This window comes from Channa argus, chromosome 3 (genome assembly GCF_033026475.1).
Source record: "Channa argus isolate prfri chromosome 3, Channa argus male v1.0, whole genome shotgun sequence".
Classification (NCBI taxonomy): domain Eukaryota; kingdom Metazoa; phylum Chordata; class Actinopteri; order Anabantiformes; family Channidae; genus Channa; species Channa argus.
In genome coordinates this window covers 11,163,347-11,188,710 of record NC_090199.1, presented here as the reverse complement: position 1 = coordinate 11,188,710, position 25,364 = coordinate 11,163,347, and the positions used below count along the sequence as shown (strand labels likewise).

Here is a 25,364-nt window from a genome sequence, read left to right as displayed (position 1 = left end):
AATGTGCTCATGACAGACAGCAAACAAAAAGATATACTTTAACTGATTCTAAGTTAGGGTCAGTTAAGCTCTTAAAAGAAACGACCAGCCTGAGAAACAAGAGAAATCCCATAGTACACGAAATTCAACATTAAAGGTTTAAGATGAAGTAGAGTTTGGACAGAGCCAAGTTAAAGTCAAAAACTGGAAAGTTTTCAGATACACAATGGCAATTCAGTGTGAAGTACCTACCCTTACGTCGTCCCCTCGGGAATTCACCTATGGTTTGAGAGTCGGTTCGCTCTAAACCGACACCTTTTGCTCTTATTATTTTAGGACTCTGACCTGATTGGTGAAAGAAGACTTTACTTATTATAAAATTTTTGGTGATGAATTCATTAACAACTGCTCTGCCATGCAAAGCAAAAGATGAGACTATGCTGAACAACAAAACTACACCCTCACATACACCCAATCACCTTTTTGTGCAGCAAAGTTATCAAGAGGATGATTGTCATGACAACAGCAGACCCATACTGCCCAACATGCACCTCACTCCATGCACCACAGCTTCCCACACAAAGCCTGACATCACAGCTGTGCATGCATGATGAGCTGTGTATAAGCACTGACAGTACAGTGAGAAATCATGTTGAGAAAAACACAAACAAATATGCAGTACAGAGTAACTTACTGATGAGGCAAATAAGCCCCTTAACATACTGATCACATTTTTGCAGTGCTGAAAAGTGCAATACCCTAAATTTGCCACAGTCTCTAAGACAATTCAACTAAATGGAATCACATACAGTGTTAATAAATAAAACTGAGTTCTGGTGTTGATCACAGATGTCATATCCAAGAGACAACCAAATCATAGAAAGAAGTGAAGCTGATAGTAAATTCAATTAGTTCACAGTAAAGAGGAATTTTGCATGGCTCATGGTAAATAAAATAATACATGTGAGGAAAAAGGAAAAGAGCAGGCAATTTATGTTTTTTTCCTAAAATGAATTAAACCGACCTCTCTACTACGGTCATGGTATTAGTTAACATAATCAACAAGAACCCAAGCAGATTACATTTTTTGGCACCAGCAGCGGGAAAGAGTTGGATCTGCACTACAATAATAAAAAATAACTTCTAACACTTCTCTTAGCTGCCCTACATATAGCCAAAACAAATCAGACAGTTAAATATAATGGTGTAGGGAGCAGTGCTAGATTTCAATTCAAACTACACATAGAAATCAGGAATACATGGATAAGTGAGAGAAAATGGCACATGGTAATAAAAACTAAAAACGACAGGCGATTGACAAAAGGGCCAATATTTTTTACCCTCATATAACTGGCACTATTTCAAACTTTGTTTAATACGCTGTATACCAAAAACTAACATACAGAATTCATGGGTTACTACTACAGTGTCCCCTGTGTCAAAATAATTAAATGATTGGCAGATTCCCCAATGGGAAATGAAAAACTCCATAAAATGTCCTATTTTTCTTAATGACAATAACAATCCTTCCTTTTAATTTGCCTATGTAATGACTCCCTGTCTCCATGACATTCTTCAACTCTCTTCTTCTCTCTGATCATTATTCATTCTTTCAATCTGCCCAGATTGTAATTCCCCTTGCTATTAGGTCTGTCATCAAAGAGCTCCATTCAGAAGAAGGGAACAAAGGGGATGGAGGTGACCATTCCAGGCTTCAGTCACTCCATGGCGCAGTCACCAGCCCCCGCCGGACTACAGGGTCTCTTGAACTCACTACAAAAGTTCCTTTGACAAGAAGTTAAGTGTGTTGGAAGTAAGAAGATGTAGAAGGCACTAAATTAATTCATCAAGACATGAAAAAAAGTGATCAAGGACAGGCGTCAAGGAAGCTGGTGTACTTACTATACCAGACAAACCAAGAGACATAAAATGGGAGAAAATTTAGTTTGACATTAACAATGTCAATTAAAGTGTGATAAAGAAGGACATTGGCTTTGAGAATGTTTGGAAAATAATAACTTTTATATAAGTGGCTTTATGACCGTGAGCCAGCACTGTGAGAGAAAGCTGGGTCAGTTGCATTAGTGAACATTGAGCATACTGAAGCAAGTTAAGTGCAAGTTCAGCACGTATCAACCCTACAGCTAGAATGTGATAAACTGATTATTTGCTAACCAAGTCTCAGCTACACATGCATTACCACCAAATATTTTCTCACCTTTGCGATCAGGTTTAAGATTTCGATCCACAGGTGGGGGCTGACAGTCAGTGATCATTGGTCTGCGAGGAGGGGTCTTAGGACTTGAGCGAAAACCCATGTGGGCAGGAGGTGGGACCTGCTTTCCCAGAGAGGAAAACTCCATGGTGCTTGGGGTCATGGGCACATAGTTAGGTTCGTGCATTGGCTCTGGCAAACTGCCTGAGTGATGATGCGATGGGGAGTTGGCACTCATGGGTACGTAGTTCTGGTCTACTTCTTCTGCGGACTGGCTACCCACTGGCATCATACCTTTGTTTTTCTGAGGGTGAAAAGTCACAAATGTATGTTCCAAAGATTAGGACAAAACTAGTATGAAAGCACCTCTAAGCTTAGGTCAGTAATGATTTTTAAAATCTTAACAAACAGCTAAAATATTGGTTCCGACAAAAGAATCTAAACTTCTGAAAGGCACAACATATTAAACCAAAAAGTAATTCAAACACCACCCTGTACTAAAACAAACTGATGGGTGTTTGATATTAGCCAGAATAGATTACACCACCAAAACAAAGAGTAAAGCTGCAGCGCAGGCTTTAGTATTTGTGTGAACCAACATTCTACTGAGGGCCTGGAGGTCAGCTTCTTCTCCTTCACACGTGAACAAAGGCTTTCCTTTAACTGTCCATTTCAAAAAATGTATGCAATCATTAGGCAATTCACAGAAGTAACAGCCGACTAAAACATTTTCCCTCTGTAAGTGAGTAAAATTAAGTGCACAGTATATTTATTTAGTAGTGTCATGTCATGTTTGTTCTTGGCACTACCCAATGTCAGGGTACATGTAAAGAAATGCAGCTTTAGCAGGGTGCACAGGGAGAAATGGAAACTGTATTTTTGCATTTAACTTTGGGTATGTTTGAACATTTATCTGTAAAGCCATAAAGCAAAAACTGTCAGACACATCCACAAGCTTATCAAGCAGTGAACCTTGGAACAACACTTACGAAGTAGCTGTTGAAGCTTTCATTGAAGTCAAATGAACAGCTTTTGTCAGAGGGGAATGATCTAGGAATGTCATAGCAGTCCTGGGATCCAAAGTCTGCAAAACAAATGCATGAAATTATCACACACATTTTTGCAATGTATATCATGAGCGAATGGTTATATAATGGTCTTCTCTGCATATCACCACATATACTATACTTGACTTTCTATACAAGGGTTAAGTGCCTTTATATCAACACAATTCTATGCCATAAAATAATCCTACAGTAATGACCTACACATTAAAGGCCTAAATACAATGTGTCATTGTTTATCTGCCAAGACGAATTTATTCTGTGGAATATACAGTAGCTCCACAATGCCGTGCAAGGACCCTGCTGTGGCCACATCATTATTGGTTTTGCATTCTCAGTAGGCACTAATGCAGTCACTAATGCATTTCACTTAAGGCCACAAGAACAACAGTACTGCTAGAAATGGCTTATGCAGCAAATGCAAATGTGAGCTGTGGAAGGCCAAGCAGGGGAAGACAGTGACAGTTAATAATTACAATGAGACGAATCACTTCTTTACAAATGCCAATTAAATTTGCACAAATATGTTTCAAATGCATCACATGAAGTCCCATTCACATTACTGTGTAAATTCACCTCTGCTGGGTTGTTAGACCTTGCTTATAGTGTATTTGTTTTTGGTCCCCCTCACACCTTTGGATATCCTAAACTGTTCATCATGATGAGGAGTACATACAGAAATATTTGAAAGTATATTTAACACAGCCTCAACATCACTAAGTGTGACATTATACACCATATCAAGGGATATTCACTGTTTATGGAATGACTGCTAGTTTGACAGTTTTTACAGGTGTTTTGAACATATACGACTGGCTACTGAGTTTCCTTAAAAAAATTACCTTCAATGAATACTTCTGTAATGACAAGTGCCACCACGAGAGGGTGAAATATGTTGTTCCTATTCTTAGTCTATGATTTTTGTTTCTTTTTGCTATAAAATTTTGTTCTAATAACAGCATTCCTGTAAATTATGTTGTGCAGTGAATAAATACTGGTGCTTTAAACGTAAGGAAATTATTATTAGTTCTACTTTAATTTCTCATTTTAGCCAATTTTTGTTGACATGTTATGTTTAATGAAAAAGATCTTCTCAGATATTTGTACCAGAGTTTAGTGGAATTTTCCCTTATTCAGATTAGTAAATGTACAAAAAACAAAGCTCTGCTGATAACTAACCAAATATATTTGTGGCCTGAGTGATGGCAGTGAGGAAATATGAGGATAATTCTTAATGTATCCTGACTTTTTATGTATCATGTTTGCTTTTCAATGTTAGATGTATAAGAATTGTTGCACAAACCACTGTCACATTCCTTAATCCTCAAACGCATCCTCAGAACACTGTTCAGGTCTAATAAGGTTTAAACAAAGTGAACAGATTATACACAAAACAGAAAAGTAAAGGTAAAAATAGCGACTATAGCCGGAAGAAAACGTACATCAAAAGAAAATTAGAAGGGTACCAGATGATGGAAAAAGCTGTGCAAAACCCTTTACAGGATGCTTGTGTTAGTTGATGAAAAATATCACTGCACATAAAGGTCAAAATTATACAAAATATAGTAGCTTTATGAAAGTTTATGTCCTACTTAACATGTTATTTGGATAAAGTATACTTTCTCAATTCCTAGCATTTTTCCACTGCATAAGAAATCTCTATTATCAAAAAAAGAACAAAAGTAAAACAGCAACAACGAAATTCCACAACACAAACCTTTACGGAGGCGTGAGCAGTCCACAGTGCCAATAGTGTTGCTGCGTAAAGCCTTGTTCCCAGCACTAGTAGGCACACAGTAGTTTCCATCTGTCTCTGAGGCTGAGCGGGGCACATGATAAGTGTCTGTAGGGGAGCGCTCAGCAGGGGGTGGTGGGGGTCCTGAGGTGGAACTGAGCGAAGGCTTGGGTGGCCTGGGAGGGGGGACTACATCTCCCCCACCCTCTGATCCTCCCAGTCCTGTGGATGATGACACTGTGCGGGGCACCTGGTAGGTACAGTTTGTGCCAGGTGTTGGTGGAATATCATAACTTATGGAAAGGTTGCGCATCTGCGTCTCCATTGAGGGCTTCCTTGATGGTGTGTTGAAGACATAAAGCTCAGAGGCATCACCGGCGTCTGGATGAGCAGGAGGGGAGGAAGCGGACTTAGGGAGCAGCACAGTGTCCTGGGAGTAGCTGCGAGGGAGGTGGTAAATACCACCGTCAGTTGAAAGCGAGGCACCGCGTGATGGAGGCGAGTCATAGATGGAAGAGGCGGAAGCAGGGGCTGGGTGCTGTGGGAAGAAGCCGTTGTGTGAGGTGTGTTTAGCTGAGGAGGTGGAGGATGTAGGCGTGCGGTGAGAAGGGAGGTTGTCATTCAGGTCTGTCTCAGATGAGGTAGACTTGGAACACTCAGCATGGGCTCTAAAAAGAGAACACGTACACACCAGGTAATTAAATATCCATAATACTAATTTTGATTTAGAGAAGTTAATAAATTCACACAGTTATAGGAGGCCTCCACAGCACTGTTTGCAAGCCATAGTTAGTAGGTCAAAATTATTCATCTTTTATCACTAATCTTAGGTACCTCTTGCCATCTAGCATGACTTTTTGGGTTAAATTGAATAATTGAGTTCTCCGTAGATGTTTGGGTAATTTCATGCAGGCCATGACAAACTTGATTACGTGTCTGTTTTGATCTAGAACAAGGGCTAGTTGCTCATGTACAAAAGCAATGTGTATCTACAGAACATTAACTGTGTTTCTGTGCTGGTGTCTAGTTTTCTTTTTTCTATACATGTGTAGCACTCCACACAAGCAGGCAGTTCCAACTGGATGGCTGGCCACTCACAGACTAGTCTGTGGAGTACGAGTCTTGCTCTCACATTCCTCCAGGAGCAAGTACTCCTGATCTCCCCCCAGTGGAGAGTGAAGCTGCACTGAGCTACATACACCACACGGCACAGACAAGGAAAAGAGTGGCAGTACAGGTGAAGCGTACAAAAGCAATGAATGAGCTGGAAAAATGTAGAGAGTAAAGCATACATCACAGTGTAGCTCTCCAAAACACTGAAATTCTTATATATAAGCATATACTGACGCAAACAAACACACCTGTTGGGTTCAGGCTTTTTGCTCTCACAGTTAACCAGCCACAAGTAATCCTGGGGCTCATCTGAACTTGACTGAGAATCCAGGTGCCGCACATTGACTGGTTGATATGGAGGAGGCATACTAGACAGCACTGCCGCTGGACCAACAATATTACCCAGTGCTGGATGTGGGGGAGTATCCACCACCAGGCCTCGAATGGCTGACTGGTGAGCAGCTTTTGCTGCCTCTGCAGGAGAGAAATGAAAAAGCTGGGGTTAACACACTTCAAGACTTTTTATGTGTCACAACAAACTAAAGGTCAAACAGAACCACAGGGTTGGGTCACTGCAGGCTCAATAACAGACGAAATTAAGTGACTTTTATCAAATATACCTGTGACATTCAAGTGGGAAAAAAAGCTACCATGCAAATTTGCACAACAAAGACCATATGTTGGATGGGTGTTTAGATCTTTATGCAGTAATTAAACTGATCACAAATGGCTTAACTCAGCACATCAGTAAATACATGATCACAGTAGCATAAAGCACTAATCAGACTATCACCAGCTTTCTTTATGTAAAGTATCAGGTTCAAGTAAGTTTGAAGTTACACATTACACCACTGGACTTGTGTAACTTATTTTGAAAGAATCAGTTCTTTTATTCACTTCTGAGGAACTAATTCCAATAATGTGCTTCATTAAATCATGTGAACCTAATGGACGTTTTTCTTCTTAGACTTCCATTATCAGATTAACTAGATGTGTGTCGATCCTTTCATAATAATGTTGGATTATCATCATATTGCTGCACTTTTTTCTTAATTCAAACAGTCATGTTAAACCATCACAGCACAGTCATTGTTGGTAACCTAAAGTTATATTCAGACATCCCTTATCACTAATCTTTAGCACCTCTTCTTACATTAGCATCTATTTTTGGGTCAAGTGGATGACTGGGGTACTCTGTAGTTGATGGGTAATTTCTAAACATGGAGGCAATGACAAAATCAATATAGTTTTGATGGTAAACTTAGATTCAAGCTGTTACTTAGCAACTGAATTTCAATGTAATAGTCTATAGTTTTCATTCAGTCATCTTTTCACTGAATCAACCATCAAGTTTACCTCTATATAATGACCAAAGCTGAATGCATGTTTGTAGGCACACTCAGATGAAAAAGCTACTTGAGAATTAATGTCAGATATGTCTTTGGAGAAATTCCCCATACTATTTTTATTTAACTCAACCCCAAATTACAATCTATAACCTAATTTCCTACTTGGACAGATATTTTGGAGAAATAAATTAGATTAAGTATACTGACCAAAGGTTCCATATATAAGAATAGCATCCTATCAAATTTAACCTCACAGTAATAACTTGTATATTGTGAATTTACACAAAAAACACCATCACAAGCTAATACTTTGATCATTCTTTCCATGCCCAACATACACACACATGAAACACAATTAAAAGTTTAATTTGTTCTTAAAGAGTCTGAATAATGATTTTGCCTTCAGAATCCCACTAACTCCCTCTCAGACAGCATTTCCTCAAGGGCTTTGTTTTGTCACACTCAGTTTTAAAATATCCTTTTCAAATCCTTCTGCTTGAGCTGATTGTTGTACTGCACTGAAAGCCAAGATGGCTGATGTGTATGCTGGGTGAAGTAAATCTATGCTTTCATTCCACATCTTTCTACTGTTTCTCTCCTTTTTTCACAGTTCACCTCCCACTCTTCTCTATCACTACCAAGGTTCTATCTCATGCAAGGTCCCCCCTTTCTCTTCTTTTTAAAGTCAATTTCTCTCTTTACAGTGCATCATTTTCTCCTCTCTACTCCCCTGCTATCTTCCTGTATGAATCAGCACTTAAAGCTGATTCATACAGGAAAAAAGGAAAATCTCCTCTGCTCATACTATCTATCCTCTCAGAGCCATAATTCCCATCACTCCTGATGTTCTCTCCTCTAATATCTGTCCAGCCATGAAACACACCAGCGTGGCCACACATGACACGAGAGTGGGTGTTGGTTCTCACAAACAGGGTAAAGCAAGAGGGTGCAAAAGAAAGAGCCAGGGACAAGACAAACTGGGAAGACAGTTATCTTCAAGGATATTGCCTAGAATACTCACTTTCTCCTTAATTAGTCCTATTGCTTTTTTGCACATCAGAGTTTTAACAGCCAGTTCCAATAATTCTATAGCAGAAGTACCATGAATGCGGTTATCATTGTTGTTCTGCAACACTAGCTGTGTACCTGAAGTGGAGGTATAGTCACAATATTGTGGAGAGGACGACCTTGGAGCAGCATCATCAGTGACTCATTTGCCAGGTTTAAAAAGTATGGTCTCCTAAAAGAGCCTTAGTGCCGTTATATGTCAGGCACTGAACTAATGTAACTTTCATGCCAACTGTCATCACAGTAAAATGCTTATCATCTAGGTGAGGAGAGGAAGAAACCACAAAAGACCAAAACTGAGATGCAAACAGCACAACTTGCAATTAGGCTTAAACACGGAGAGACAGAGAAGGGAAATAGAGTATGCAAACGAAGGAGAATGAGAACCAGAACCAGATAAGAGGGAAAGAACGAAAGCGGTACTGTGACATCAACAGGAACACAAGGCTTTTATAATGAAGTCCTGGGAAGAGGGGTAATGTGCACACACAACACAGGCTCAACACCTGGATCGTTAGAACATAGCTGAGAACTAACTTGAATTAAGACTTCTGGCATATTCAGCTGGCTCACCTAACTTTATTAGAGGTAGCTTTTTGAGAGGCACAATAGTCAATCAAAAGTATAGTATTAAGCCTTTGAGCTAATACTATTTTAATTCTAGCATTGCAGTGTATTTGCTTACTAAAAAGCTGGTAAACCGAAATGTAGCTGTCCTTATTTGCATACCTCAGCTCAGTGCTGATTTATGCCTAACTAGCTAAGGCCTATTCTTACCGTCATCGGTGGGGTTAAAACCACATATGTCGCAGATGCAGCGAACCCACTTATTCATATCCTCTTCTGTATCAGCCACCAAGTAGAAGACACGGTCAATGGTCTTTATGTCAAATATGAAGCTGTGCTCCAAGTCCTTCTTGTTGAACGTCAGCCCAGCATCCACCTGAGTGAGCAGCCGACAAGCTCTGGCTTAATATGGCATTAATCGAGACAAACAGTTGCACCTCAAAAATCCAAAGTATTTTATCCTGTACCCTCATAAGTGCATCACCGTTTGCATTTAAAATCATGATCACTACCTTTATTCTAGATAAAGTGAGCATTTTCAAAATATTGGCATTAGAGTGGCATGAGGCTGGTAATAAAAACAAACATTACCTGCTCACACAAGTTGAGATCAATCACACGGATGGGTTTCTTAGCATGGTCATTCTTGTAGTATTCCAACACGTCTGGGTCGCCTGTCATACGGCCACTGCGAAGTACAAACCACCGCTTCTTCCATGCCTGCAGGGTGAGCACACAATCAGGAAAGAGGTTATTTTTTCATTTTGGCCCATATATACTAGCATAGCTTCTGTCTCTGTGTATATTGTCCACCAGCTGCACTGCTGAAGAAAACTGAGAGCCAAAGGGAAGAGGCCCACAACCAGACATAGTATGTGTCTAGGATAACCAGAACAAAAGCCACATAGTTTGGGTCTACAACCGTGACTAGGACAAATAACTAAATCTATAAAGAGAAACAGGCCATTAGGTCCATTTTTTTGCAAATGAGACTGTAATAAAAGCAACCATAAAGCAGACAGAAGAGTTTCAATTCAGCCAGAGCAGAAAGAAGCATAAGCCAATAAATAAATAAATAAATAAATAAATGGACAGTTCAGTAATAAAATCTGTCTTAAAAGTAAAGTACATTAAATAGAGAGACCATCAGAGACCACTTGCTTTTCTTCTTATCCGGAATAATTTAATATAGCAATAATGAAGAACTAAGGCCACACAAAAGAAACATAAAAAAATTCCAGACTTTTGTTCAAAATACAGACCTATTTTAAGCTGGCAAAATTTAAACACTGTACAGCTGCTGTGTCCTGCTTCTAGGTTGTGTTTGTCTCCTCATGGTGTTTGTAGTTTTATTTAGACAACATATCACAGTGATTCATTTAAAGGCAGACTCAAAGGGTCACAAACTCTTGTTTCTGCTGACTCATGGCAGTTAGACTGAACACTTTGTTTAGTGCTGAAAATAACCTCCCCACAAAACACTAGCAGAACTTGTCTGAGCAATCACATGATTTTGGTGCAGGATAAGGGATTTATTCCACAATGTTTCTTCTGCTTCTGTTGCCTAAGCAAAAACAACTACTTTAGGTACCTTTTTATTTTACAAATTTGACCAACCAAATAGCGTAGTACTAAAGCAAACCAAAACGAGATGATCAACTGAATGCTAGAATCATTCCTAGTACTGTTTAAAATGATAATCAAGACTGAGTGGACAACCACTACATAGACCAGACAGATCAGGAAGCATACCAGCAGAGTGTGAGGAATGCAAACTAAAGCATTGTTGTTGTTGTTGTTGTTGTTTTGAGGTAAGGTTTTGACCGTATTAACAATGCTGTGGGCTTGGGTTTTTCATCCTTTAGCTGTTTTTCATCCAAAGGGTGTCCTTTGTTAGAGGGCCAAGCCACAGACAGAGACAGCATGAAGAGAATCAGACCTTTCACTCTACAAACAAGATGAAGAAACAAGCAGCTCTGCAAAACCCCGGGATTTTACACTGCAGGCACATTGACACACAGAAATCACATGGACAAAAACATTAAACATGCAGTTTCATATAAAAACATTCAGAGCATCATTCACATCCCACACTGGCATACTCCACACACACACAGCCGGTGTTTCACACACACTGTAGTTTAAAAGGTCTGCATTATATAATCACAAAGCAACCACAGAGTCCAAATGAGGTTTAAACCTATCCAACCCACATCCTTTGAGGTAGGCCCACTTAAATAACAAATTCAACCATACAAGCTAAAGTGAATGCAAAAAGACAACACTCATGTGTCTGTGTTGTGTCGGACAGACAAAGACAGAGGGTGTGGAGGGGGGAACCTTTCTCTTTAGAAAATGACAAAGCAATTGTGGGTCAAATTACCCAGTGGGGAACAGAAAGACCAAGAGCTTAGGTTACAGCAACTAAGGCCTGGCCAGGGTTAGACTGTGGACAATTGAGTGAGATGAACAAGCTCAAGTCTGAGGCAAATGAGACATGTTTAACAAAACTGCTAAACAGCCACAGAGTGCAGTAAAAATGTCAAATGAAACAGCAAGTTTACAGCTGCAAAAAAAAAAAACCTCCAACTTAAGAGTTAAAACTGATAACACCTTAGCAGATGAGCAATCTGCACAAATAATAAAAAAACTGCACAAACAGAACTTGACGACACTTAACACAAAAACAATTCCCAGTTTCAACGAAAGAAAGAAAGAAAGAAAGAATTGCAGAAAGAATTAATGACAAAATATAAATATATAACACAGATATTGAAAAGATGTAACAGGCCAGATTACGTTAAGGATCTTATCACAGACACTGGATGTATCAACAGGGCTCCTGAGACACTCAAAATGCAACAATGAATGCAACACAGTGTTAACACTTGCCCTACAGAGAATCTGCAACCAGTGCTACATTAACAGAGTTACACTAGTAGATTTAGTATGACAAGCTGGGCAGTAGCTGGAGCATCGCTCCTCCATCTGTGGGCTTTTTACACAACTTTCCTTAAGCACAGATATGCACCACTTGCACTTCTTTCCACCAATGATTTTTACTACGGCCAAATCCATTCAGCACTATAATTGTGCATAAGTTTAGCCACATATTGTTACAAATAAGTGGAAACTCTGTCCAAAGGCGCAAGGAAACACATATTTTCCTGATAAATAGGTTCCATTAATATATTTACATGCATGCAATACACCAAGTAAGTTGGATAAATCAGGTTAAAGTAAAAGATAAAAATAAAAACTTGACATCTGCATGCACTGCATATTATGTGGTTGCTGCATATTCAGTAATAAAATGTATGCATATTTCTGAACCCATACTGCATTTAAAAGTTTGTTAGTGATATGTACTGCAGCTTTAAGTGTTCGCTTTTTCTATTTTTATTTTAGGAGCATTTGGACTTGCAGCACAGTGGGAGAACAGCCCCTTGTAGAGAGAAAACACTTTTTTTCTAATGTGTGAATATCCCTGAATTAAAACATTTACAGTTTAGCCAAAGAAACTTACACAGATTAATCTTTTGTATTATTTGCTTCACTTTTTGCACGCATGTATTGGGATTATAGATTTTCCTATACATATACAATGTTGTGATGCCAAATTTTCACTGCATTGCTGACACTGCAAGATTCACACAATATGAAATTAGTCATGCATATATGCTGTTGAAAACCTTGATTTAGTGAATATCAGAGCAGAAATGTTTTTGGCAACATGGTAAATTAGGTTATTTTTTTACATGGCGTTACAAGATAATAACCAACAAAACATTATCCCAACAGTGCATACTGAAATAAAATATAAACACATAGCATTCTACTAACTGTACATGTATCTACTTTACATGTATCTACACAAGCCTAATATCACATGGCAGAAGACAAACCTCACCAGAGTACTTTGAGCCCAATATCACAAATTGAAACACATATTGCAGTAGTATGGCCTAATGATCTTCACCCAGTAGCTGTTCAAATTTACATACCTCCTGTAGAGACTCATGGAGAGTATAATGAGGCCTCCTGATAAGCTTTTCGATTTGTATTTGCCATTGTAGCCAGTTATGTTGAATTAAAGACTAACTGCCAGACTGCTGGATATATCTCTGTCCATCCTAACCTTCTATAGACGCCAAAAGTTTCTGAACCATTTAGCTCACTCAATAATCACAAAGCCCACTTCAGCCGTGTGTAGTGTTTGCTGTCCAAGGGTTGGGAATGGGACGGCATGGGACGATACTGAAATGGGATGGGGAGGACTCCCCTGGCATGCCAGCTGTCCTTTTTATCCCCCACCCCCTTTTCTCCAGCCATTGTAGTGTCTTCTGATAGGGAGAGACACAAGAAGGCACCCTCCAATTGCCCACCCAGGTCCTACAGCCTGTGGGTGCATGGGGACAGAGAGGGCATTGAGTGTCCAACTAAGGGGATGACAGAGGAAGGGAGGGTGGGAGGAGACGCCAAGTAAGTGAAGACACCCTGTCATCAAAGGGCTCCTGATCCAACATCACTAGAGAATGTCAAAGGTAAAGGTGAGAGAGAGAAATACAAGGGCATAAAAAAACAGACATAAAATAACTACATACACAAGCACCAACATCATGCCTATTAGACAAGTTTTAGACAACTCTGTCACACTCTCATATCACATAAGTTCTGTAAAGTAATACAGCTAGCCAAAATCAATCCTAGATAAAGAAATGTAAAGAAATAAATTTCACTGTCTTGATTACAGACATGACAAGACTCCCAAACATTGCTTTTAACATGCACTAGTCTGCCTGATGCTGGACAGGTGTGGTACACTCCACTCTGTTCTGACACCCATCGATCAAGGCAGCATTACATTTTTTCATGCTTTTTCCTGTCTGCCTAAAGAAATAAAATCACCAAGTGCATTTAATGTCTTGGCTGATTTGTGTACAGGGCACATAGTCTTCAACCTGCTGCTGGTAATAAAGTGGTTATGTGGCTAAATCGGTATCTTCTACAGTAGTTTAATATGTTTTATTAGTTTAAATTATTGAAACTAGTTCCTAGTGAACACATCCTGTCAATGCCACTCAAGCTTCATCAACTCCAGTTTTACTAAGCCTAAAAAGACTAATTGAGCTTCATGTTTTAGACAAATGACTGTAATAAAAAGCCTTTAAGTGCACTAATTGCTAATGTGAATGAGTTGTCCACACAGACTGTTAAATTGCATACTTAAGCTAATCTCTATAACATTCTAATGGCAAAGGATAGTGAGGCAAGCTATTGGCTTTCTGTATTTCAGCGGTAGTTGACTGGGACATTACACTAGAGTGTCTCTTCAGTACATGGACAAGTGTGCTGTTTCTATGACAAGATTGCTGGACAATATGTGAAAATTGACACCATTTTTCAGTGATTTAACTAATTCATGTCTGCCAATAAGTGCAAATGCAATGCACATTTTCAGGCAATTAAAAGGACACTAAATAGATCACTCCACAATTCTTTACAATTTACAATGTAAAGTGTATAAAGCATATAAATAAATAAATTGAGCAGAATTAAGATAAATGAATTGAATTGAAAACATCACAGTTTAGAGTTGGATTTGAAGTTAAAGATTTTAATACACACTGTTTCAAAATTAGAGAGGGATAGAAGGAGGCAAGCATTCCAACTTCCTGAAACATCTCTGTCTAATTAATAGAAATAGAGATATTATTTTTGCCCGTCTGTGCTGGTGCAATTTTTACCTCTACATACAGTAAATCAGTGTTGTGCTCATTAAGTGTTAGCATTAGCTTAACTCAAAGACTCTGGATGCATACTTAGCACTTAGCACCATACAAGCAGCCAGGCCATCTGTCCCATCTGAGTGGGCTGTGGGTAAATGACCTGCACCCCAGCTGCACTGACTCATCCTGACTAGGACAGCTTCTCTGTTTGTTCCTCGCAAAAACACAGTGCAAGGAGTAGAGCGAGGGAGAGACAGGGTGGAAGATGAGCAGAGGGTGAAGTCAAGGGAAGGAAGTTCAAGATTTTTGGTGATAACAGAACAAATTAGTATGTGCTATCATTTAATGTGCAAGAGGTCACCACCAGACAACATTTAATGGCCATGCAGAAAACAGACCACATTTTATGTGCAGTTGAGATGATATAGGGACATAAAGAAACACCTTTATTGTATTAGCTCACACTCAGAGTGTTTCTGTCCCAAGCAGGAAATTAAATGTACTACAGTAATCACTGTGCAATATTACTCTTCAAGCAAGTCTCATCAAAAGGAATAAGGACACCTAAAGTGTGATTAGAAAACTGTAAATGAAACCTCAGGTGCTATAATCTTACTTTGCCTTCCTGTGAAATATATAACTTAGATCAGAGGGCATTTCAATTTAATATGTTTCACTGATTTTTGCCTTTATCCACAGTGTTAAAATTGCTTCTGGTAATGTCATGTAGCTGAGCAAATATTTCTTCTTCAGGCGTCAATATTCATAAAAAATCTGAAAATGATGATGATTAAGGATGAGTCAGTGAAAGGTTACACTGCAGCAACAGGAACCAGTATTACTGTAAAAAATTTTTTTATATATTTTGCTAATCACCATTGCAGTTTTTAGAGGAATCAAAGTAAAAACTAATTAACCATCTTTCCTATTGTGCTGTGAAATGGTCACCGTGTATCGTGTCTTGTCAACTTTGGACATATACTTTGGGGGGGTGGTGAATTTCAGAAGATGCAGTTGACATTTTCAAATATTTGAGCAAAATGCCTGAATATAAAATAACTGCATCTGTTGACGCAGAAACCCACAAAAATACAAAATATTTCCATGATGCTGCAATCTGACACAAATGCAGTAAACAAATACGCAATCTCGTAGACCACAGTGCTTCCCTGAGCCTCGCTATCAGGACCCTACAACTGTGCTGAACAAAAGCTGTTCTAAGAGAGGAGTGTCAAGAGCGTCAGAGGTTTTGGCGCTCATGGCATTGGTGACGAGGTCTGCAGAAGGAGAAGGAGCGGAGGACAAAAGCTCCTCTATGCTTAGTGCCGCAACTTGTATAAATCCGTCTTTGTTAGCGAGGCATGGCTGGGATTCTTGCTAAACAGCTATTTTTACATCCTTGAGCACTACAGAGGGCAGTTAACGTACAGGCAAGAGTGCATGGCCTTTGGCTAAGTGAGGCTCTTCAGCAAACGTCATCAGCCCTCTGCCTGCTGGAAGGAAAGGGGACTTCCATGAAAGATGTGCATGCCTCAACTCTAGCATCCTTGACAATGGTTAATAGTCAGCAAATTGTACCACCTCAAGGTAAATAATCTTGATTTATTAAGTTGAGATCATATCCATGCATGATGGGGTCTCCTTCATTAATCCCATAAATGGTCAACCTGATGTGAACTACAGCTGCCACAGCAGGTGGGAAAGACCCATCTGGTTAATAGGACCAAACAGGCTGATCTATTCATTTATTGTGTTTCACCTGTAGTCGATTCCAGATGTTTTTATGTGTATGTGGTACTGAACTGTTGGCCTGTAGCTCTACAGATCCTAAAACGTCCATAGTTTAAAAGGCTTTAAAAGGCATTTAAAAGGATCACGTTGAAAACTTTCTTAGTTAATTATAATGTCAACAATCACCATACGGATGCTAAAGCCAACACTGAATCTTCTCTATTCACATTTAGTTTGTTGTTAGACTGCAACCTGGATTCACTCATTTGTTGACACCACAGCCCTCTAGCAGACACACTCCTCCACTAGCTGACATGTTTCTTCATAGCAAAAACCAAACCCTTTGTAAATACTGTCCAAAGTCTTTTGGGGTATGACACAACAAGCTGCTTTGGGGAATTTTCTGCTTTTCTTCTTTGCAAATGCTTTTAAGCTGAGTTAGGTTGGCTGGGGACTGAAGTGTTGTTGCAAAGCGAATACTTATGTACATGTGATATTTCAGTTTTTTTATCATACATTTACAGACATGATAAAAAATAAATCCATTTACAGACATTTCTAAAATTCGGTTTTCACCTTGTCATTATGGCCTACTGAGTGTAAATTAATGAGAAAAACAAATTTATTTAAACAACTGTAGCATCGGGCTGCAACATAACAAAATTGGAAAACGTGAAGGGGGTCTGAAAACCAGCCCGCAGTTTAAGAACTAACCAAAAGTGAGAAGATTCAGCTTTGGCTTTAGCATCTTTATGGTTATTGTCCACAATCATGATGCATACAAATACAAATAATATATACAATACAAATAATTTAGAAAATGACCAAAGTTATCCTTTAAAGCTAATAATCACTCTGTTGCCAACAGCCTGTTTCAGATATGACACTTCAAGCATACTGCATGTAGCTGAGATGAAAATTATTTTAAAAATACAGAAAAAAGTAGCAAGTTTCTATTAAAAATAAACAGCATTAGTTGTAGTTCAAAGTGGCAGCAGAAACAGCACTGTGAAGTTTTATATATCTGCATCTAACCATCTCCATTCAGACCATTTAAGAAGCAATTAGTACAGTCAAAAATCTTGTCAGTTTGCATGTAAATGTAAACTAGACCATGGCAGAGTAAATACAACAGTCATTGAATTTCAAAACCTGTCAACTATAGAGCTTAGAAATTGTGTAACTGAAACAATAATGGAACTGATACCACAAACTCTGAAATCAGGTTTGCTGAACTAATCAGCACTTTGACATGATCCTTCAATATTAGTTACATAAAATAATTCATATGTTCCATAGCGTGCATGTTTTCATTCACACAATATAACTGATAAATGTTGAGAAATACACCAACCAGAAAGTGCGACTCCCAACTGCAAGCCTACCTTTCACAATGTATATCCACAGGAGCTGTTGTCAATCTGACTTGATCTAATTATGTTATTGATAAACAGAAAGCAAGTGTTGTTGGTGTAGTAGTGTTGTTGAAGTTGTTTGTGCCTTCTGGATTTATCGTGTAGTGCAGTGTGCATGAAGGTCCGCAGTTTGTGACCTCTCCCTCCTCTGACTTCCTGTTCTATTTAATCAGGTTGTCCCAGATCGTCTTAACTGCCACAGCAAAAAAGGGTGGGGGTTTGGGGGGGTGGATTACTAGAGATTATGTATTATTTTACAAACATATTCAAACAGCAAAAAACTGCAAGATCATTCTATTTACCAATATTCATTTAATTCTTTTTACAATAATGAGACATTAATAAGTTTTGTTTTCTGAATAACAAAAAGGAAATAAATGTAGCACTATGGTTACCTAGAACTGATGTTCCATTTCTAAATTACATCCCATTCTCCCCCCTTATGTTAGCTTTTCCTAATGCAGCCTATTCAACCGGTGGAATATTAACTTCTTCATTTACATTGCTAAGGTCTACGCATAGCTCATAATTATCGACAAGTCACTTTCCTTGCATTTCTGTTTCCAGTGCTGCAGCTGAGGGCTCCATCTTCTTCCCTGGATCTGAGCCTTCCCCTGCTTCCTGTAGAGACTTTATGATTCTGTTTCCCATCTGCACTCCCAACAAAAGAGGTCAGAAATGCCACAGCATGGACAGCTTCCTCTAGAAGCCTCTTTCACAAATGCTCTCCCGTCTTCTAAACACCGCAAAAAATACCTCATCAGTCTACTGTCTTCTAAGTAAAGAGATACGAAGAATTTATATGGGGCATAATAATTTAAGAGTGGAATTGTTCAGATTTCCAATCAACATTAAGACCTTGCTCTGAAATCCAGTCCTTTATATTTTATGCTAGTAGTTTAATTTGTCACAAGACCTTTTGAAAATCACAATGTTGGAGACAAAGATGTACTTTTTTGTTATGCTGTACTGTAATAAAGTGCCCACTCTTTAGCGCAAACACAAGTGATGATGCTCGCTAGCTCTAAGCAAGTTAAGTCATGGATGAGAGCTTTGAACACTGCACCCTTATGTATAAAACTTTAAACTACTTTAAACTACTTTTAACCTCTAACAATAGTGTCAATCAAGCTCTCAAAAATAGAACTACAGATGGGTATGAATTTTATAAAAATCAACTATGCAAATCAGTGACTATAGGTTTATCTTGTCCATGAAATATTAAACTTTATTTCAATTTCATTCTCTGTTAATTCTTTACCAAACATAGGCAACAGTAAAATGCAAAAATGAAAAACCATTGCGTGTTACTGTGAAAGCCACTGTAATAGTACCCTACAATGTTCTGCAAGGCTGTAAAAGGTCAACCGATACGAATGAAAATTAAAACAAAAGTAAGAGATCTGGTTGTATCAGTTGAAAACCACAGATTTAAACCAAATTCGGTAGAAAATGTGTCTAAAATTAATAAAGCTATCAAAAAAGAATATTTAGTAAGTTCTTTGTTATTGTACTTCCCTTGGTGTTCCACTATATCTGTATTTCTGCAGTGTGCACATTCTCCTGTCTGCATCTGATCACAACTTTTAACTACAACATTCACGGTGAAATTACCGTGTTAACCGTAGTAATAGTGCTTGCTTTAGCTGCGACTTTAAGACCATCTGATAACTGGAGCTACAGTATATTGTTTTAGATGTGTCTGTTTAGTGTTTAAAAAGTGGTATTTATGTTAGATAAATACCACTTTTTGATTTTCTTTGATTTCCCTCCCCTCTCAGTCAAGTGACACGCATGTTAGATGTGAATGTGAGTGTGAATGGTTGTCTTTCTGAGTATGTCTATCTGTATTGGCCCTGAGATAGGCTGTACCTAGCCTCTTACACAGGGTGAGATAGCCCCCTGCAACATTTAACTGTCAAAACACTAGTGACTGGAAAAGTACTACTACTACTACAAGTAATACTACTCTGTATTACCTGTTGTATAGTACATCTCATAATTATATATGTTAAATTTCTTAATTATAATTATTAGTGATTTTCCGATGCCAATAGCAGTATTGGGCATTGGGCCTGATCCTGCCATTATGTACTTGTGTATGAAGCAGTTCTATACTGAGCCTGATGTTAACCTCCACAGTTAGGCAGAGTGGGAAAAATGCCTGTGGTTTAGAGCTGTAATAAATAATGGATGATGACAAAAGTGAAACCGACTGAAAGCTCTGCTGTGCTAAAATCTTAAGATCTAGCTACTAAGAGTCTTACTCACGTTTCTCCAGAATATTTTAGAAACGTTTAAAATTTGCAACTGACATCGGCAGAAATCAGGGTTATATATTGTCACTATAACTGTACTGAAAAAACTTTGCTTTACAAAGTTGTTTTACCTTTATAATCCTGAGTAGATCCTACAATCGCACCCCACTTTCCTATTTGGTCAAACTGTGTCCAAGTGAACTACTGACAGTTTGACTGTCCGATTAAACTAGTAGAGAATAATAAAGTAATTTTCCCTGCACCTTAAGTAGGCCTGTGGCCAGAGACAACAAAGGAAATGAACAAAAATGAAATATCGTATCAACTATAACTAACTAACTAAATAGGACCACCCAGGCAAAGAGACTGAATGAAGTATCAGCAACACTAGCTTATATGTCCCTGAGTGCATTCTTTGGAACCCTCATATGTCCATCTTAGAAACACCCACAACAAAAAGATGTAACTGGCTCTGAAGGTATCAATTATCATCCATGTCCAAAGCATAGTGCTGCTCCCATGTGAGAGTCAACCTCTTCATTTCACTCCCAGAAAAAACAAGAGCAAATCTTTGGTAAAGTGAAACATCACATCCTTGCTTTGTGTGTGAGCGCCCCATCTTCCCACACAGGTCAGAGACACAACAGAGAGAATCTCAAGTCTCAATTCTTCCAGAAGAACCAAAGCTAAAATACAGAAATGCTCAGAAACTAAACATCGATTTAAACAATACAAATGACCAAACTACTTACAACCCAAAATCGTATACTACATGAAATAAAAAACATTTTCATGTTCAAGTTATGCTGTGAATAAATTATCACAACAAGTTTATCACAAGAAAGCCAAACGATAACCTCAAACCCACATGCAATATAAGAATTATACACGATAATACGGGAGTATTGCTTAACATGTTAAACAAGCTCTGTACTCGTTTAACTCTGTGAAACGGGCTCAGTAATGTGAGCCAGCACCCGCTTTTGTACAGGCTACGAGGCCCAACAAGCTGGCTCCTCGCCAAAAACACAGAGCAGTTGCTTTATGCAGCTGGGCATATACTATGGAAGTAACATTTGTGCATTCCTGCTTTGGCAGAAATAAAATTGTAAAATGATGTCTGCTGTATAACATAAAGACAGTGAGCATGTCTGTTGATGTGTTATAAAAATAGCTTTGTCTATGCCATTATGTGGATACTAACTGATATCACTTAATGCTTTAAGTCAGACTCATCTAAACACTACGTTTCAGCCGCCATGCCTATTAAAGAAGCTCTTACAGAGTGTACAGTACATCAGTTAGACAGCATCCTATATGCATGCTCATCAAGAACATATTGATCCATAAGGTGCACCTACTGTATGATCAAAACAAGCTAGTAGGTCTCCTGACAGCAACTACAAAATTGCTCCCTCCCTCAATTTACCATCCCACAGCCGCTCTGCTTTCATGTGCAGCTGTGAAATTCTCACCCAGCCAGGCGCTATCTGACCCTAGCTCCAACAATCCACGATAACTGTCCAAAGAACACAGACCCTGGTACTCATACTGCTATCTTTGCAAACAGTGCACACAAAGACTAACATTCTCATGAAAGACCATCTGAAGGGCAAACAGGTGTTTTTAAATAATGAACTTTAACAGGCGACAAAACAATAAGACACATCCTTCAAATTTATTTATATCAAGAACTTCATAATCTCACAGGAAAACCTCAAACACTAGTTCATTAGGTTCACTATATAGAAGCATTTCTGGAAAAAAATAAAAGCAAGGTTTAAACTTAAAGCTATTATCAAACTCTTTTTTGCAAAATACTTTAATTAAAAAAAATACCGACATAGAAACAGTGATGCTTACCAAAGTTTTCAAAAGCAGATGTTAGATTCTCTGAGGTTTTGTTTAAGAGGTATCAACTAATTCTTTGCTCCATTGTACATTATCCACACACTCAAGACCACTGTACCACTCTTACTTCAAGGGCTTAGATAGGCAACTGCTTAATTGCTGCTGTTGCTGAACTAACTCTTTCTTGTAGGGCGGGGACAGGAACTCTCAGTCAAATAATCCTTCCATATCATTCACTGGAGTATCCAGAGACAGAGGGAGGGAAAAAGGACCAAGAGAATAAAGGGAGATGGTGGGAAGATATAACAGAAGATAGCTTCAGGAAATGAAGTAGTTCGGTACTGTGTGGTGGGTCTTATTCATAAACTAAGAATGGCCAGAAATGACATCTGCCACTTCAAATAGTAATGAACCCCTCCACTCCCCCAAAATGCAGTTACCCCGCCTCCCTGCACAGCTTTTAGACAGGTTAGCTTCAGACTGTGCTCACAGGGTAAAGCATTAACTCTCAGGAACCAAGTTTAAACATTAACACAACCTCACATCATGAGCGACTAAGGGAGCACAGAGGCGTCAATACCTAGTTGTATATAATGTAGGAAACTCTTCAGCACTCACACTATTAGCCTTTTCATCAATAACTAAGCCAACTACCTCTTACTGTGTTTTCCAGGAAACGTGGCTTTGTGAAACAGAGAAAAGGAGAGAAAAAACACACACAAGGCAAAATAACATCCCTTAGTGGAAGTTTCCACTTTGTTAGCGTTTTTTATCTTCCTGGTCATCTGTTCCCAACACACACTCTGGGCAAAAAGATTTCCTGTTGTGCCTCCTTTTGTCACTGTGGTTGTGTTTAGCAGTTTGTCAGATGCTAACTTTAGAACCTCTTCTACAATAATATTAACCTTTTGCTTCAAAAGCTAATGTCTCATATTTTATTCAGAAATGTAGGTATTGCTATTGGACCTCCAAATAATGCAACAAGACAGTGACAGGAATCATACACATGCTGGTCTAAATTATTGTTAATGCAGTTTAAACTGAACAAACATAGAGAGAATTACATCTGCACTGGTCAAATTCAATAACCAAAGTTGATGATTTGCTGGAATTAGACAACAAAGTTTTGCAAAATGTTTGACCTGCACCAGAGGATGTAGTTAGGAATTGCTATTTTTGTGTTGAGCTTATGAGTAAGAGATCAATCCGTCTTGATCTGAAATAACACAGCATGATAGACAACAGCAGGTCTCTAGCTCAAATTAAACAACTATAAAACATCTTGGTTTACAGCAAGAAACATGTTTGAAGTGAATCAAAGGAGAAAGGAAATAACTACCCCATTAGCCTATTTAATAACTAAAAGGCAGAAAGCAGCAAGGTCATGCTTGCACTGGCATCCCATCTGCAGACTATGTGTTTACTGAAACGAAGGACCAAGCTGAGATTCGACTGCAAGGGTTGGAAATGATGAACATTAAACCAATGCTTCACCAGTGTGTCAATATGATGTTTGTTAATATATACCTTGGCCCAAAGTTCAAAGAAACAAATTTTCGTAAAACAGTAAGTACTGGTGACAATAACTGTAGGGATCAATGCCAACGTTTGCAATATTTACAATTTGTGAATGAAAAAAAATGTTGTAAAGTAGTGTTGTAGAGTACTTATGTACAACACGAATAAGTGTATGCAAGCTGTGGACAAAATGAGACATTGCTTATGGAAGGAATGTTGCTTACTTTAAAGTTCCTATGACCTTTCTATTTCTTGGTGAATTACAATATTGCTTAAATAATAACACTTTAATAAGTTGCCCCTCATACAAGAGCTGTCACTGATCTCACTGAAGTTGACGACTCTAATGATGGCCATTTCCTGGCATGGACAAGGCTCTGTCATTTTTATAGAATATAATAAAACAACAAGATGCGTCGTATCTTGACATGCACGCAACCTAGGGATGTCCTGATACCACTTATACCTAGACTGAGAATGTACAATCCCTATTAAAAAAAAGTTGGGATGATGTCTAAAATGTAAATAAAAACAGAATGCAATGATTTGAAAATCTCTACAACCCATATTTTAATCACAGTTGAAAATAAACAATATACAAGATGTTGAAACAGAGAAATTTTACTATTTCATGCAAAATATTAGCTCATTTTGAATTTGATGGCAGCAACACATCTTAAAAAAGTTGGAACAGGGCAATGTTGACTATTGTGAATCCTCCCCTATTCTTTTAGCAACCGTATGTAAACGTCTGAGGAGACTAATTGCTAGAGTTTTCTATTGGTGAAAGGTCTGGACTGCAGGCAGGTCAGTTCAGCACCTGGACTCTTGTCCTGTGAAGCCATCCTGTTGTGATGGATGCAGTGTGTGGTTTAGCATTGTCTTGATGAAATATGACAGGCCTTCCCTGTAAGAGAAATTGTCTGGATGGGAGCATATGTTGCTCTAAACCCTCTATGTACTTTTCAGCATTGATTGTGTCTTTCCAGATGTGTAAGCTGCCCACGCCATAGACACTAATGCACCCCCATACCATCAGAGATGCAGGCTTTTGAAATATCCGGTAAAAACAAACCGGAAAGTCCCTTTCCTCTTTAATCCACAGGACACAGCTTCAATGGTATTAATAATCAATATTATAATTTGATTCATGTGACTGCAGGACAGTTTTCCATTTTGCCTCCGACCATGTTAAATGAGCTTCGGCCCAGAGAACACGGCAGTGTTTCTGGATCGTGTTCTTTTTTGCATGATACAGCTTTAATTTACATTTGTGGATTGCACACTTAACTGAGTTCACAGACAGTAAATTCTGGAAGTATTCCTCAGCCCATGCAGTGATGTCTAGTAGAGAATCATGGCTCTTTTTAATGCAGTGCAGCCTGAGGACCCGAAAATCACATGCATCCATTTTTGACCTTTGGCCTTCTCTCTTGTGCACAGAGATTCCTCCTGATTCTCTGTATCTTCTGATGATAATATATACTGTAGATAGTGGGATCTTTAAAGTCTTCTAAATTTCACATTGAACATTTTTCTGAACTTGTTCCACAATTCTGATACACAGTTTGTCACAGATTGGTGAACCTCTGCTCATCTTTACATTGGAGAGGCTCTGCCTCTCTGAAATGCTTGTTTTATGCCCAGTCATGGTACTGACCTGTTGTCAATTAAGCTAATCAGTTGTAAAATGCTCTTTCATTTGTTTTTGTTTTGTGGCAATTACTTTTCCAGCCTTTTGTTCCAACTTTTTTGAGATGTGTTGGTGCCAT

General features: G+C 38.6%; 1 protein-coding gene across 12 annotated transcripts in view; it reads right to left on the bottom strand.

Moving 5' to 3' along the window:
• Positions 1-25,364, bottom strand: part of gab1 (GRB2-associated binding protein 1) — a 50,935-nt gene that overhangs the window by 6,945 nt on the left and 18,626 nt on the right. For 5 of the 12 annotated variants that reach the window (XR_010913815.1, XM_067496620.1, XM_067496619.1 and 2 more), the window contains 8 exons: positions 9,682-9,810; positions 9,301-9,466; positions 6,355-6,580; positions 6,092-6,184; positions 4,976-5,661; positions 3,184-3,278; positions 2,198-2,498; positions 232-324 (listed from right to left, as the gene is read on the bottom strand). Coding sequence is in view for 11 of the 12 variants with exons in the window: in XM_067496620.1 (XP_067352721.1) it covers positions 232-324; positions 2,198-2,498; positions 3,184-3,278; positions 4,976-5,661; positions 6,092-6,184; positions 6,355-6,580; positions 9,301-9,466; positions 9,682-9,810 (1,789 nt within the window). In the remaining variant the exon portion in view is untranslated. Of the gene's footprint in view, positions 1-231; positions 325-2,197; positions 2,499-3,183; positions 3,279-4,975; positions 5,662-6,091; positions 6,185-6,354; positions 6,581-9,300; positions 9,467-9,681; positions 9,811-13,094; positions 13,332-17,935; positions 18,116-22,086; positions 22,208-25,364 lie in introns of those variants that run through there. The other 7 variants (XM_067496628.1, XM_067496622.1, XM_067496626.1 and 4 more) reach the window with 6 other exon arrangements.